Source organism: Copidosoma floridanum, unplaced genomic scaffold (assembly GCF_036245765.1).
Source record: "Copidosoma floridanum isolate Cflo_tuat_1 unplaced genomic scaffold, Cflo_Japanese_pri ptg000015l, whole genome shotgun sequence".
Lineage (NCBI taxonomy): Eukaryota > Metazoa > Arthropoda > Insecta > Hymenoptera > Encyrtidae > Copidosoma > Copidosoma floridanum.
In genome coordinates, this window is record NW_028321892.1 from 5,465,241 (window position 1) to 5,483,175 (window position 17,935).

General features: G+C 32.5%; 1 protein-coding gene across 2 annotated transcripts in view; it reads right to left on the minus strand.

The window, feature by feature from the left end:
• LOC106642445 (activating signal cointegrator 1 complex subunit 2) overlaps nt 1-17,935 on the minus strand; it is a 196,191-nt gene that overhangs the window by 158,296 nt on the left and 19,960 nt on the right. For both annotated transcript variants that reach the window (XM_089592284.1, XM_089592283.1), the window contains exons 6-10: nt 12,258-12,443; nt 12,022-12,177; nt 11,699-11,777; nt 11,440-11,613; nt 11,236-11,358 (exon numbers count right to left, since the gene is read on the minus strand). In XM_089592284.1, coding sequence (XP_089448410.1) covers nt 11,236-11,358; nt 11,440-11,613; nt 11,699-11,777; nt 12,022-12,177; nt 12,258-12,443 — 718 coding nt within the window. The remainder of the gene's footprint in view (nt 1-11,235; nt 11,359-11,439; nt 11,614-11,698; nt 11,778-12,021; nt 12,178-12,257; nt 12,444-17,935) is intronic.

Sequence of the window (17,935 nt, forward strand, 5' to 3'; positions counted from 1 at the left end):
CATGATATAGCATACTCAAAGAATCGACAAAATTTAAAAGCCAGACACGACGCAGATAAAATGTTAGTTCAGAAGACTTGGCAAAGAGTTAAAGCTTTGGATTCGAGTATTTGTAAAAGAGCAGCCGCTACCCTGGTGACCAGCGCTCTGAAGGTTCAAAGTAAATTTGGTATAAGGTTGAAGCAGGAGAAAAAAACAGGGTATTAACAAAAGGAAACAAAGAATGGGTAAGTCAAAGAAAAAACAATGTAGTGCTTTAAGTGCAGTTATTAAGGCTGCCTCGCAAGACATGAATACTAAATGCAAAAATGCTCGAGATGTCATTAGAAGTGCTTTAAAAGGTGCTCGTAGTGCAGTTAAAAAATCGGGAGGTAAAAAGTGAATTACAATTCCGCGCATCTTACGCTTTCCTACTCAGATTGGTGAATCTTTACCTTTGATTCCCTTGTTTGCTGGTTTGAGTGCAACCGGTGGTATGGCAAATGAAATAGCTGGAATTGTGAAGAGCATTAATGCTGCTAAGTCGGCCAAAAAACAGCTAGCAGAAAGTCAGAGACATAATCAAACCATGGAAACTGACACCCCTGGAAAAGGTCTCTATCTCAAACCGTCTTACGCTGGAAAAGTTTTAAAAGAAAAAAAAAACCTCAAAAAAAGTTCAAATAAATAAGATTACCTGATCGGGCTCTAACGAACATAGATTTGATAAAATATTTTGGAATCTTAAAAATTCCCCATGTTCAGGGTATTCATGAGAAATAATTTACCTGCTGATGGTCCATGATTTTGTGAGACATCTATAGTAAATCGTGATTATAGGAATGGACCTGGAACTCACTGGGTAGCTTATCAAAAACGTGGTTATTTTTTTTAAAACAAACATAACTTTCTTCTACGGCGAAAAACCGCTTAATTACACTTGAAAATCCATGAAAAAAGCATGAATACTCATCCTTTCTGGTACTTCTTCTGTAGCACAGGTTAGAAGCACAGTTATTTTCACCGATTGAGTTATCGCCAAAACATAGCTACGTTCATGGCTTAGTAGAACTTTTGTCATTTAACTGCATCCCAAATATTGATGAAAATTGTAATAAATTTTAAGTCAGCAATCAAGTTATTGTATTACCAACAGGCAGTTATGAGATCGAACATAGTAGGTCATTTTTAATTGACGTATAGCAACCTTGCAACATAACTCTCGATATTAAAACAAACAATAATACGCTTTGAAGTGTTATGGAGTACAGTCATTCTATTTATTTTAGACCTCAAGGTTCTATAAGCCGTCTATTAGGTTTCACTCAGAGTTCTAAAAAATTATACCACTCATATTTCAGACTTACCAGTAGCTATTCTAAAGATAAACGCATTACAAGTTAAATGTAACATCACGAGTGGAGCTTACATAAACAGCCACAAAGTTCACACGATTTATGAATTTTTTCCTGCTGTACCTCCTGGATGCAAAATTATTAAAGTTCCTTCACAAATAATTTATTTACCGATCATTGGACGTATCATTGATTATACACAACTACGCATTGTAGATCAGGATGGTGATTTAGTCAATTTTCGTGGAGAAGTCATAACAATAAGATTGCACATAAAACCCTCTCCATAATGGGTATCATTTATAATCAGACAAATCATAGACAGTTCAATATGCACTCCAGCACTCAGTCAACAACGAGCTCACAAACCGTTGAGATGTCAGAAAAAAAATTCCATCAAAGCAACGAGACATCCAAGAAAACGATTGATATGTTAAAAACTAACTCATCAAAACATACAGTTTATAAAAAGTTTCGGTCAAAAAATAAAAAGCCCTGGTGGAAACATAATTAGATACTTTTTTGTTGTACACAAAATGGACGAAATTCTAAGTATTCTGTCTCCAGTCGAATTTACCGAATCTATTGCGCACTATGAGATTTATGCTTATCAGCCGTATGCATCGTCAATATACAGCAACAGCGATGAAATTCGTATTTTAATTTAATATCAAGACTTGTGTCTTTTACCATCCAGAAGTTCTTGACATGTTCACGGAAGATTGGTCAAAACAGATGAAAATACGGGAGTAACAAACACCGCATTAATAAACAACGCCATCTGCCACTTGTTTGAAGAAACAGTATATAAGATAAATGCTATAGAAGTAGACAAGTACAAAAATGCTGGACTAACAACCCGTATGAAAAATTGACTATCGCTCTGTCCCGATCAAACAAAGTCTGTGATAAATGCGGGTTGGATGGGCGTTGAAGAAGAAGATGATAGTTTTACTGACAATAACGGTTACTTTAATATCATACCTCCACTGAATATAATTTTAGGTTTTTCTGAAGACTATCGTAAGATAGCTGTTAATATAAAACATGAGCATATACTTACAAGATCAAGAAACGATATAAATGCCGTGTCGCAAATTCGATTTAATGCCAATGCTGCTGATCCTGCGGCCGCAGCAACTTGGAAAGACTTTAAAATAGTAATATTAAAGCTTGAGTGGCTTATGCCTTATGTGGTAATGTCAGATTCTCATAAAATTCGTTTATTAAATTATCTACAAAAAAATAAGTTCGTACCTATGAGTTTTCGAACTTGGGAATTATATGAGTATCCCCTTTTACCTAGCACATCAAAACATATCTGGACAGTTAAAACATCTTATCAGTTGGAAAAGCCACATTATGTTATTTGAGCCTTTCAAACAAACCGAAAAAATCAGAAAAACGAAAGCGCTAGCATGTTTCATCACTGCAATATAAGAAATGTGAAACTCTATTTAAATTCACATCATTATCCTTATGGTGATCTTAATCTCGATATGACACTTAATCAGTATGCATTGCTATATAATATGTATGCTAATTTTCAAAATTCATACTATGGCAAAAATTGTACGCCTTCATTAAGCAACCATCACTTTCTCAATCGAATACCTTTAATCGTTTTTGATTGTTCGAAACAAAATGAGTCATTAAAAAATGCTCCAGTAGATGTGAGGCTAGAATTTGAGTCGCATGACAATTTTTCCTGCCAATACATCAGCTTATTGCTTAATTTTACATGGCCGTATCTTTTAGGATAGTCCAATGAGTGGGGATGTCAAGAAACTCATGTAAAGCTACATACAGCTAGTTCATAGGCTCTACGAGCATCAGTTTATTCTCAGACATCATGGATAAAGGCCGGAGCAACAGTTGGAGTAAAGAAGAAGCAGAAAATAAATGACGACAAAAAGAGTGGGAAAAGTTTGTGGAGAAACGAGAAGAAAGATGTGAAGGTTGAAAAAACAAAATCTGTAGAAAAATCGGAAGATAAAGACTGTGTATTTGTTTAAAAAATCAATTTGTTTAATAAGACTTAAATCAATACGTCTTATGAACCGAATACAAGCAATTTTACTACTAATATTAAGTGAAAAATAATAAGTAATCTTGGCTGAAAAACCTCACCGATAAGTATTCAACCAACTAAGGGTCTCGTCCTAAAAATGAAGGTTATGAAAAGATAAAAAAATAAATATTATAATATCGAAAAATAGAGTATTTTGTGAACATGCAAGGTTTCAAAAGACCGGGTTATGATTGTGTGCTCAAAGAATTGGCTATTCTTACGCTTAGTGCTAATGATGCAGATGCACAAGTATTTTTTTTTAAAGCACCCTTTATCTGGCGTAAATTATCACAAAAGTATACACACAAATTTTTACCTTGAACTAACCTCGGACTCAGGAAAAATTAAGTACACGGAGATGGGAAATATTTTACGAGAGAATCTTGAAAATGCTGCGAAAATACTTTTTATTGGAGATCTGAAACAAAACGACTTGAAAGATTTGGCTTTAAAGTCACTGACATGACAGACTATCCACCGTTTGAACTCCCAAGATAAGTTACTACTTATGCTCATCACAACGGTGCCTACAGATCTATGTGCTCTTCATAATGTCAAGCGAATGAAAAAGTTTATCTTAAAAATGGAATGGGTTGATGCTGATGACGACGACAACGATTATAATAAAGAGCTGTGAAAATGTAATTCAAGAATAAGATGTTTCACAAAATCATTTTGTACGTTTTTTTTGTTTCAATATACTGACTAAACAAAATAAAACAAAATAAAACAAAAATGTTTAACAATTTTTTTTCCTACCACTCCACATCCCACATTATCATGCAACGCACTCCCATACCGAAAAATGCATATATCCATCACGTGCAAAAGCTGCGCAAGCTTTCGCACATTTAAGTTGTGCACGAAAAACCAGTGCTAAAAATTTTTTCTATTTAATTTTTGCACTTTAAACTTTAAATACTGATTCATTACATTATCATTTGCACTTACATTTTAACTTATAATTCCACACCTGCAACATTCAAGAAGCTTTTGAAGTTGAAACTTTTAATATTTAGACTTGCTATCCACATCAGAAAATTTCAAAATTTAGCGCGCTCACAGCGCTATGAGCGACAGACGCTAGTACCCAAATGATCAGGCCTCTGTGGCAGCGAAGGGGGGATGTGCTAGTGCTTACTCACATAGTTTATCTACTAGATTGGTTAACAAATGAAGACTATTTTGCTCGATATTTTTGTTTTTGAAACCAAATAAGTATGCCATCCGACACATACTTTGTCTCAAATTCTTATCTTAATTTATCTATAATCATTCTTAGCACATTATTGTATCTACACAGCAAAAGTTCTTCATCTACAATTAATGCCAAATACACAAAACTAGCGCCACTTTGACACTTAAACACTGATCAGTCATTATAGCAGGGAGCAAAAGCCTTCTATGAAATGTCTGGAACCGTTTACTCCAACAATACGATGCCTATTTTAGTCCATAGATTGCCTTGTTTAATCCACACACCCATTCATCTGAATTCACTTCTGGTCTCTAAGAAACCTCGACGTACAATTTTTCACTCAGTCCTTCGTATGAAAATATGGCCTTCATGTCAAATTGCAATATTTCAAGATTCTGATGTGCTGAAAAATAATACAGAAGGATTAATGGCATACACAGGAGCAAATGTCTCTACATAGTCTACTCTTTCTTTCTTTCAGTGTCCTTTTAAACAGAACCTAACTTTGTACCTTTCAATTTTCTCTGTGGAGTCTTACTGTACCTTAAATGTCTATCTAATGTACGTTTTTTAGGCGAGGTAGTAGCATCGAGAAGCTACTGTTTTGGTAAGATTTTTATTTTTTTTACTACCTCCCCCTATAGTTTTCTCTATGGTCCTCTCAGGGCTTCTTGCAAGATCAATGATTCTTTTATAATTATCAGATTGGCTTCCGTAAAACTTCTAAGCTTTTTAACATTTTGACAACTCCACAGCTAAATGCTTGAATTGCTCGCTACTATTAATGATCGCCTCTATATCCAGGGACTTTAGCACTTGTCTAAGCTGGAACTTCCAAATTTGATAATTGAGTTCATCAAACTTGTTTATGCCCTCTAGTACTACTTTGGCGGCCATCTTCCACTTATACGAAGAACACACGTTTCACTTTCCAAACATTTAGCTCTAACGTATTCCATGTTATACGCTAGCCTTAATGTCCTGGGTGCATAACTTATTAAATATTTAATCATCAATCGAAGCAGTGGGTTGTGTTTATATTGCAACCGTAGGTTACTAACTTAGAAAAAACGATAAATTTTTTTCTTCCTTACAAAAAAAGAAATGTCATGTAAAAAACCAGGCATCTAATTAATTGTTTAGCAATGATCTTATTTTCTTTCATGCGATACCTTGGCTTATTCTAATTTTATTTTGTCATTGTGACGTCACAATGCGTCTTACAGCCCATTGCTTGTTTGTCCGCCGTTCGCCTCTCACCTACGAGTTCGACGAGAAGAGCGACGCAGTAAGCTGAGCCGCCGAAAAACCGAGGTCTACTGTTACCTCGAGTTGCTCTGCTAGTTAGTCTATCTTGTGGAGATGATTCAGCTTGGTTCACTTCAGAGAGAGGCTATTCAGGATTGTATTACATGATACACCATAGCGAGGTGATTATTAGGCACATGTGCTATACAGGTGCTGTAGGTTGTGCTTATTGTTCACCACTCTATAATTAATAATACACATTTAGGTGCTTTTCATTTATCATGTCTCAAAATTTTATATAGTTTCAAAATTTATATTTAATTTTTTCTATTTTTATATTCCTCGGCTTTACGGCAACAAACATCATAAAATCTTCTGTATTAAATTGTTGCAGATTGGATGATGTAAATTGCCGATTAAAATTATAAATTATTTAGATTACAATGAAGTTGACGATGGCTAGTCTGTATCATAATTCATATTAGATGAATTCGAATGATAAAATTATTGATGTGTAATATTTTTTTTATCACAGCTTGCATGCTGTACTTTTGTAACTTAGGCGTTTTTTTCAATATAGTCGTTTTCTTACATATAATTCTTTATTTTGGTATATGAAAAATCCAATACCCTTAATATGTTGATTTCACATATTTGTCAGAATATCGACATACTATGAATATCAGAAAATTTGCTACTCTCCATATTTGTCCGGCAGCTTCTTAGCTTGCGATTGATATCGTTGAGCGACAGAGGTCCATTTAATTTCCTTGTCCTTTCCCATCATATCACTGATTCTGCAACCTTATATGAAGAGAGGATAAAAATAAACATTTTCTGCGCAAATGGTCATGTGTGGTTTCGTGTAGGGATTTTATTCTTAAACTATGTGTAAGTAAAAATAATTTTAATAAAAAGATAAAACAAGTATAACGTCACCATATAAAGAAGTTCGGTAATAAACCATACTGAATTGATACGCAATTAAATGAGTATATATAATCCCACACTGGGTATTACGAGAACAAGTTACTGGGCTACCTCTATACGTGTTTACATGACGAAATATAGCTTCGTTCTACCAGCCCTCTACACTTTCCCACGCAACTAATACCAAGCATTCGGCTTTCCAAGCTTTTCACTCCCTTGTATTCCCTCACACCTTTACATGTATATCACATCAAGCCATCATATACATCAGCTACCTCCGTACACGATTATTTCTATAAGGTAAAATGGTTCTAAATTATTTCATATTAACATAACATGCTAATTTTCTTTTAAAAATTATACTGATGTTTAACATCAAGGCAGATTAGTTTTTTTATTATATTTTAACACACAGTCAGAAATCTTTTCTTACTAAAATGAAAATATATACATTTTTATAAGTAAGTTGTTGTAATAACGGAAAGGTAATTTTTTACTTCAAATAACTAAAATTTACAATTTTTAAAATGACAGAACTAAATTTAGCTGCATACGACTGAAGTAGGTTTTCTAAAAATTTGAAGTTTTACACTAAAAAAAATGAGAAGTTGGTGAACAGCCATCATACCACATAAAAAGTCGAGCTGACGGCAGATTGTCTACTCGGTGCGTTCTTGTCTGTCGTATATAAATATGAACAACAATAACTTCAATTTAATTAAAATTTATTTTACATCGTGGTATGTGTTTACAAGTCTTTGTAGTAGTGGTCGGTTGGGAGTTTATCAGGAGCACTCTTAAAATTATTAAATTACTATTGACATGTTATATTTTTACAATGTGTGAGACTAGCATTGATTTTCATCAATTGCAGTTATCATAGCTACGATACCATCACAAACATTGCTAGAGAGCACATTCCATTTGTTTTGTTATAACCAACAGTTTTAGGTAGGTTGTGACTGACAAGTTACACCTGAAATCATAGGCATTAAAGTTATTCAAAGGAGGTTCGAGCGCTAAAGTGTCTAGAACCTAGACATGTGTTATAAAAAGTTAAGATCACGCTGAATTCAGTAGTGCCTTTTTCATACCACTGATCAGTCAAAATCTTAAGACATTTAAACTTAAATAACAAGGTATATAAACAATTTAATAAAACTATAAAACGCATACAACTTATGTTTAAATGCTAATACGATTGGATGTAGTATGCAAGAATATTAGAATTTACTCTAATTTATCGATGGGTAAGTATTAAATGCGAGTAATTGAATTTATCGACATTTCCCATCTAATACGATATTGCCAAGGCAACTCGACTTTTTTAGTTAAAACTACCGTTTGTAGAAAATTGTCATACGTAGCAATTGGAAAAAAGTGCCACCTCGACAAAGACTTAAACCTGGAACTCTTTTCTTACTGGGAAAGCGCGTTACCAATATTGCCATCGAGGTCTCGGCAACTCCTCTTCTCAATCGCTACATTTTTATACTTTTTGTAGATTGTATGTAGTTTGAAAATATTTTTTTTAACATGTGGTGCAATGGTCACGTACGAGAGCGAGAGGGTATGTGTGTATGGAAACCGAGTCGGGAGTACCGTTCTGGGGGGAAAATGCATAAAATTTTATTCTGATGATTATTGCGCATCATTTTCGGCGGCAAGTCGCGGCGAATGGGGTGTGGCTTGATTGTCGAAGGGAACAAGCACAGAGGATCGAGGTGCGAAAGGATCTGAACTAATATGATCGAGGGGGAAAAGGATCGAGACTTCGCGGAGCAACTTGGTGGTCGCAGAAAAAGTAAGTGAGGTTCCCCTCTAGATCAGCAAGTTTTTCTTTAGACAGTTCTAGCGATTTAGATCATACCGTAAAGCCCTGGTTGCTTAATTGACTCAACCAAGTGATGGCTTAGGATCGACTCCTGGTTGTAAGGGAAGTAATTTTATGTTATTCCACTGTGTATTGCCTTGTTGTGTTCCATGATAGTGTTTCTGGCGATATCCTATCTTCTCGTTCTTTGTGTGGTACGTGCAAATTTTCTTTGATCAGATTGATGATCCGTGATACCTTATCAATTTAGTTTATGATAAGAAAATTAGTAAGGGTATCAAGCTATATAATTATTATTGGGCGTAAGTACGCGTAGACCCATCGTTCTGCAAATCCATGCGACGCATTAAGTAAGTATAAGAATGAATTCAGAAAAATTATGTTCCGCTCAAATTATTAAAAGTAAGAAGGATTCTCTTGATAAGATAAACCGCGACGGTTGCATTTTCTATTCTGTTTTTATTTGCGATAATAATGACCTTAGGTGTACTGTAAGTCGTCAGTTCATTCAATAACATGAACGGCAAACTCGAGCATCGATTTGTTTTGAAAATGAGTAAACCGATTGTACAACGGTCAATCTATCTATAGTGTCGTTTCCACAAAAAACTAAATTTTTTTCGTTTTACTTTCTTTATTTAGTGAATGTTTTGTACATCGATTACCAATTAAATGTAGAGCCGTGTACGATTAAAGATGTTTTTTGTATGCGCTCGACTGACCATTGAATTTGCGCTCGTTGAATTTATTTTATAAGTCGAAATTAGACTTCTCTTGTGATGCTTTATAGCAAACAAAAGTTTGTTTCCTCGTTATTATACTATTATCGAAAGGATAAAAAACTGCAAACTCTCATTGATACTGTTTGTACATTGCCTGGTGTATTGATTTAGGATACATGGGGAATAAACGGAAATTTAATTCTTTACATCTTTGAAACTTTTTTTTGTTTTATTATCCTGCATGATCACCTTCTGTCCTCTGTCTCATTATTTGATAATTATTGTACGAACCCTAATCATTAAAGTTTGGCTTAACAGTATGCAAACTTTAGATTTGGAAAAGATAAATGTAATATTATACACATACACATACTCGTAAATGCTCTTTTGGTTTATTATGATCTTGCCTAGCTACGATTTTTTTCTAGCTAATTATATTACCGATGCAGAGTTGGCAACACCATGTCAATCATACACAATAAAAACAAACAAGCCATAGGTATAATAAGGCATCACATAAACTTATTTTGCTCGTATTAATTAATATAACCTGCGTGATAAGTTTTTTTTTATTTTGAAGTATTCAAGATTAGTTTTAAATCCTTGATTGTCATAAAACTTTGATTGATACATACGTTTTTCAAACAAACTTTATATATCAACTGCTTACAATTTCCGAGTAATATAGTAACAATGAGAAGAGTATGATAACTTATAGTACTCAACTCCTTATTCCAATAAAAATTCGGTTTTCAAATAAACATGTATGTATGATTGTATTCATAATACGTGTAGTTTATAACAACTTGAAATTTCTTAGGACAATAATTGTAAGTTGTTTTCTTCTGGAAATTTTTTACAATGAATTAAATTTACATATATCTACAGTACCAGTGAAACTACAGCATTTCGAAATTCACGCCGATTGTTAGTATATGTCTTTACAAGATTTGAGTATGCAATGTTGCCATAACACTTTTATTTGGCCTATTTATGGTATGGTAGTATTTTATTTATACTTCTTGATATAGTATTATGACATGGGTTGAAACTTTTAATAATGATTCCTTACACACTTTTCTATGTATCCTTGTCATTCCATTGGCATGTGTTATTTCTATCATACTATTTACTGATGATTTTATAACTAGCCCATTAGAACGCGTGTTAAATACGCTTTTTTTTATCATTATATTTTTTGGTATTTAGTATAATTACAAGTATTTAAAAAACTAGTGTGGATTCAGGACAACTTCAACTTTGGTTTTCCTAATTTTCATTAAATTTTACTATTATTTCAAGTAACGATAGGTAACCTCCTTAACATTATCGATAATATTTGCAATAATATAAATGATTGCTATATTTGGGTTCGAAATGAAACTTATAACTAGAAAAGAATTTTGCTTGAACAAATATGAAGGTTTATGAACATTACATAGCTTTCTCTGTTAAATCCGAGAATAATACATTAAATACATCTCTTTGTGTACATAAAAAGATGTATTGAATATTCTCTGGTCTCAGTACCATTATTAATCACTACGTAGCGTTGGGCTGATTTAATAAAGCTCTGGTACAACGAGTCATTTATAGCTAAGAGAAAGATAATAGAGATTTTAGGCATTTAGAATTTGTAAGAATCCTGCAATGGGTATACGAAAAATCTAAATACTATACTATTAAAATAAGTCTGTGTAGGGAGCCAACACGTAACATTCTACTGCAGAAAAGATGCTTCGCACACTTTTTTTACCTATACGAACAACATATCGCGAAAGTGGGAGGAGCATATTTTCTGGAGTAGAGTTTCACGTATACGCTAAGTACGTTTTCGGGTGTTGGCTCCTTCAAATGAACTAGATCTCCATAAAAACTTATCAAATAAATTACCGTACATCTGAAAGAGGTGGAATAACAGGTGACATACAGTAAAAACTTATTAGCTCAGTTGGTAATGAATTTTCAAGAACAGCATTTATAACTGATTCTGAACTGTAGTTGTAGTTTTCCAGACATTTCTGCAAACATGTAACGAATTTTACGATTTTAATCAACTAATTTTTCATAAAGTTAAAACATAACGTAAAACTATACTTTACCTCTATAAATCCCTCAGTTAAATCAGAAAAAATATCTTTTACTTCCTTTATGAGTTGTATCAAGTTGGTTTTAGGATCTGTATTATTACAAGGCAGTCTTGTGGCAGTTATTTCATTGGATGATTCTGATAAATTATCTTTAGTCGAAGCACGTTTTAATTTACGTAGAAAATCCTATAAATTGTAAAACCGTTAACAGTACATACTCAGAATTGTTGAAAATATAACAAAAGATAACTACCAAAGTAGTGGTTGCTACCTGAGAATTTGTAAAGGACATTGGTTCATCAAAAAATACAAAGACAGATTTCATGATAAATTCACATTTTAAAGGATCTCTGTTGTAATCAATTAAAGAAAACAAAATAATGCTTTTCTGAATAATTGTTTTTCAATTCTAAGTGTCATGCCATTCCATATAAAGAAATATCAGAACAAATTTCCGTAAACTACCTGATATTATTGATATTTACTGTGTTTTTTTTCTAATAATATTTCAGACAATACATAGGTCTTTTAAACATTTTTGTCACTAATGTAAGTTTAAATTTACATTACAAAACAATTATGTAAAAAGGATACAAATCAGGGTACAATTTGGCCAAAACCTGGAAATCATCAATGACGGGGTACAAATTATTATAATCAATAATAAACTCTTTTCCAGATAATGATGACATTAAATTAGTTAGAAAATCCTCAACAATGCATTCCATTTTTGTAGAAGAAACTACTTTCCTAATAAATTGGATAAAGTTGTCAGTCATTTCAGCTTTAGCGTTCTTTTGTATTCAAGATACATATATGGTTAAACTTACTTGTTTTCGGAAACGTCATGAATACTTTTATAAATAATTTTGCGATAGATATTCAAGATCCAGAAGCGCATGATGTCGAGAAAATGTTTTAATTCTAAATATTTTTCAATTACTTCATCCCTGAACGCTAGAGTATCTAATCTTGCATATATTGCTGGTATTGTATTACTGTACACCGATGTAATTCTTAAATAGTAAAAAATCAAAATAAGTTTTCGTTCCAGCAATTGGGAGAACAATAAAACATATCCAACCAGCGGCCAGAAGTAAAGAAGCATCAGATCGTGCATTCGTTATTCTCGACTTCCCCTCAGACCTCTATGCACCGGCGATTTGAAACTTTCTTTACTTTTCCGGCCTGAATCTAGGAGCGAGGGTACTTTTCGTATCCAGTCGGAGTCCATAACTGCACCTAAGTTTTTCTTACGTATAATTATATAGTGAGCATAGCGCCTCCCCTAGATGCATGAACAGCCGCATGGATGAAACACAGTCTTAAATTTTGGACGTATCCAATCAATCCTTACATCAAATGATAACTATCACTCAAGTAAAAGATGATTTATAACGTTTCTCAAAATACTTAATAATTAATTTTTTTACAAATTTGCATCTGTATTTATAGTAAGTACATGGTTATAAAAATAACAATAGCCCGATAGTATTTTGCAATAACAATCGTGTAAGTTAAAAATTATAATAAATATTACTGTAATTATGTACAAATTGTTGAATTAATTTAACAAAAATTTAACTCTCATGATAATAAAATAACATTTAATTTTTTACGTGAAAAAAAAAAGTTTTGGATATATTTGATGTGGTTCGTGAAGAAAATTTGGTCTCACATAAATAAAAAAAAATTTACTGTGGATCGATCGAATTTTGCAAAATGTAGGTTGGTGGTTTTAATGAAGCGAGTATCAGAGAGGAGGTTAGTAACATTGGTGTAATAGAGTAACCAAAAAATTACAGTAATTTTTGCACAGTTCTGAATTTGGAAGAAAATCGCCTTAAATAAATGATTATGATACAAATTGAATGAATTTAAATAGAACAATTAACGGTTGTCAGCAATGGTCCAAAAAAATGATGAAAATAGCAAAAACTAGTAGAGCCGTTTTACGAAAAGCTACAACCTATTGAAGTTTCGACTTTTGATTTCTAAAATAAAAAGAGTGTTGAATTTTTTTCAATTCCGAGCAAAAGTTGATGGTTTTTTGAAATTTTTGGAGCTACCTCCCGACCAATTGGTGCCATCAGCAGCATTTTTTTTTCGTCTTTTTCCGGCGTATAAGATTCTTACCATGTTTTTGGACCAGTGCTGGCAACTGAAAGGTGTTCGATTTCAGTTTTCTCAATATGTATCATAATTATGTACTTATGCACTAAAGGCAATTTTTTTCTCTAAATTCAGATTTGAAAACTCCAAAAAACTATTTCTATTACACTACGTTACCTACTGCACAAAAAAATTTAACCATTGCTACGTGGATCATGGGGGGCATACTACGCTGGGGGATCGTGAAATGTCGGCGTCAATAAAACAGCGGATCTGGCTTTTAACTGAGATTTAAACTCAGCTATCAACGCCCTTCTCAGGCTGATTTCAGAAGCTCGGAGAGAAGGCTGTGACAGCTTTCACGTAAAGTAAATACATCAGCTGTTAGTTTTTTTAGCTATGAAATCGTTACAAACTAATGTTTTGTAGATGTCTCCACAACAGATTGTAACAAAATGAATATGCAAAAACAAGCAGCACTGTGGTCTCTCTTAAAATTTCGTATTTCGTACAGTGTTAAGGGTTGTTCTAATAGACTCACATACAACAGAAGTTTTATATTTCATGCCTTTCCGGGTCATAAAAAATACACTTGTAGAGAAAATATATTTCAGTAGCATGATAAAATACTGGCTTGAAAAATATGGGTGAAGGCCATAGACAGAAAAAATTATGTGAACAAAAGTATGCGGGTATGCATCAAACATTTTTGATAGCAAAAATCATTCCAGATCGTGATATTCTTTCTATGATGGTATAATGAGTAATTCTAAATCCACTTATTTGTAAACATAATCCTGTCATATGAAACACTACATTGCTATTGAGACTCTCTCGCATTTAATAATGTGCCTCTCCCTCAAAAAAATTTCTCTCCCTCGAAAAAATTTCTCCTACCATCACATACTGTGAATGGAGCAGTGGATGAGAGTATTTTCTCCCAGCTACGCTTATTTCCACGACGGTGCGTACGACTAGAGTTCAAATCCCAATACGTAAAAAGATATATTCAATATATTTTCTCTTATTGACGTCTTTTTATGCACATTCACAATGGAAGCATCGCAATAACTACAGAAATGCAAATTTGCTAGAAGAAAATCCAATTCAAATGATGAACTACTTACTTCACATTAGTTTAGTAAAATGTTGTCGAACATGCCTATACTTCGTAAATATGTATGCGCTAAGATAACTTATTATCTAATCATTTTTTTCCAGATACTTATTTTCACGGTGGATGTCACGACCAACGCGAGCTCTGATGCCCATTGCGCTTTAACAGTCAGTTGGCTCTACGACTTTGTCTTGACCACATGTACACGTTTGCTTATTGATAATGTCATTTTGATCCATATTTATTTATACCTTTTGCACTTTGCTTGAAAAATACTATGCAAACTTTAAAGCCTTGTTGAACGTAGAAATGTGCAATGCCTGGACAAATTGCGTAAAATTTTCGAAACGGTCTATTTTTTACTTAAAAACTATAAGGTTTCAACGAAAAATGATGGTAATAATTTTCTTCTTGAATCAGCCAAAGAATCTAAAAAAATGTTTGAAAATATGTTTTTAACGATTAATCGACCAAGCTTACGGCCAAACACATTTAATATTTAAATTCAGGGCACGGAAAAATGTAAGAAAAATTTTTATGCAGCCATGGACCATGATCGGCTACAAAGTACCCTGGCCTCTAGATTACTGAGGTTGTAATATATACAATTTCATCCAAGCAGCTGGAAAGTTACCGTTCTCAGCCACTACGCGGATGGGAACACTCCAGTCAAGAGGACACAATGGAGCTTATTTCTCCGCAAAGAGGCACTCACCATCTCAAGAGGTACAAAGGTGGTACATTTAAATGATAGTAAATAATTTCTCACTAATAAAACAAGAAGGCATAAAAAATAGACAATATTAATTACTTCTAATTTTGAAAATTAGGTTATTTCGCATGACAAATTCTCATTTGTTAAGATTTTAAATTCTTTATGAGTTTTTCACCAATACTAATGGTTTTATGCGTTTTTTCAAAATATTTAACATCAATTTTTTTTCCAAAACTTTTCAAGACTTTTAAAAAAAGTCTAAGTTAAAAAAAAATAGTTCCTAATAAACTAAAGATGGTTTGAAAAAATGATTTTAATAAACAAAAAGTCGCTTGATATTTGGGCATAAGAAATAATTTCGTTAATCCTCTCATTTCCGAAAAGAGAAATATTATCAAGAGAATTAATTCTTTGTTATAGTAGATTATTTTCTACCTATAAAAAGTAAACGCAGAATGTAATACATTAGGTAAATCAACTTACATCAAACCCAACACATTATTACAAGATACACAGAAAAAATACCGAAAGTAATTAAGAACTAGTTTACTGAGCCATTGGAATACTAATATAATTTTCTTGATGTAATTTTGTTCAAGCTGCAGTGGCTATTATAATATAAATAACTTGTTGTTAAATCAGCAGATATCACAAATCTGATTTAGACTCCTTAGACTGGATTACATTTATTTCACACACTTTATTGACCTACAGTAAGTTATTTCCTTTTACGAACAAGTCTTCGTTTCTGGCTTTGAAGTAATATCGAATATCAGCTGTTGGGACAAAGCATGATGCAAAAGTATAAGAATTCAAAATAGGAGTTCACATTACTTAGGAAGTTAATGCTGCTCAGTGTTTTTCAACCTACTTGTGAAACAGTTTTTTTAAAATTAATGTTGTTTATCATCAATGGACATCTCAGTAATCTAATAAACTTTAACATCATAAGACTGACAAAAAAATCGATGATTATAACTAGGTGCAGAAGGTTGAGAACAATTTTACTGCTATACAGGTATACTAAAAACAAAGAAAACTCAGTCAAAAATGTATAGCTATAAATACACCTATAAGTTACAGCTACAATTATACTTATAATTACCAATAAAATAGCTACAATAACCTATAAAATAAAGATAAAAGTATAGCTATAACAGCTATAAGTTTTTCTCAAGTTTCTAATAAAAGTTGGTTTACAATCTGATTTTTTTAAAGATATATCGATAAGTGTAGGTACCATCATCCATACGTTAACATGAAAACTGAAGGCCTGAAGCATTTTTAAGTAAGTAGAAAAAAAACCATCAACAATTTTTTTTTTCTTTTTTTTAATTATTTAAAAATACTTTAGGCCCTCAGTTTGAATGTTATCATACAGATGATAACGTCGATAGTAAACAACATACCTTTAAAAAATTCAGATTTCAAACTAACTTTTTATAAAAATTTTTGACTAAGAATCATTTAAAATTCAGATATCTTAAACATGACATGCGATATGTTGATGATCTTTCAACACATGGACTGTCATTATGTTTCTCGTATTATAGTAGTTTTTTTAAAACGATAGTAGGAAATATTTATATTTATTAACAAGAACAGCTGTTAACTGAACTACTTGCAAACAAAAACTATTTGCTTAAAAAATGTAGTGTACAAACATGTAAATTAAAAGTTAAATATCTTAAAAATGGTAATCCAAATCGGCACCAAAATTTAACCACGAATGTATGGGAGTGTCAAATACTCATACCCCAACTTTCATTGTCTTTGTAAGAAAGTTGATTGTGGCATGAACTACACGGAAAAAATCCAAGAAATTATAGCATAAGCACTCTTTTGCTCACTGTATCAGTGAGAGAAACGTTGAGCATAATACGCGTCAATGCATGTAACAACACTCTAAATTTCACAAATATGATGCATCAGATGTGACGATACTACTATAGTATGGTCTGCAAGCTTAGACAGCATGTCATGCACAGGCTGGAGCCCACGCGCAAGTGTATCGTGTATCATCACGTGTACAATACATATAAATAAATATAGTAGGTACTTAAATTATGTTATTATACATCCATAAAATTTATCATGTACAAAACATTCACAATTCATTACAGATATAGATGACTTGATGGGATGTATCAGCAATAAATATAAGATAAGCAATAAATATAAAATTCCCAATAATACGTATCAATAAAGAAAATTCGTGCAAATGAAATAGCAGTTATTTTTTAGAACAAAATTACAAACTTTTTAGCTTTTTAAAAAGATTTTTCTAACAATGTATAAAAATTATGTCATGATTATTTGATGAATTGGAGTTATTGACGTATACGTTTTTTTTTACATTCATTCATAGCCTGAAATTTTTTAACGATAATCAATATTTACTCCCAATAGATAATTTTTGTATCTATTATTTTGGTTTTTTTTTTTGTGTAGCGAGTTCACAAAATTTTACTCATCTAAAAAAGTGCGTAATGGGCCTAAAGAAGTTTTTACTTCAAAAATCTCATAGATTTTAGAACTAGCTATATTAATATCAATTTAAGTTA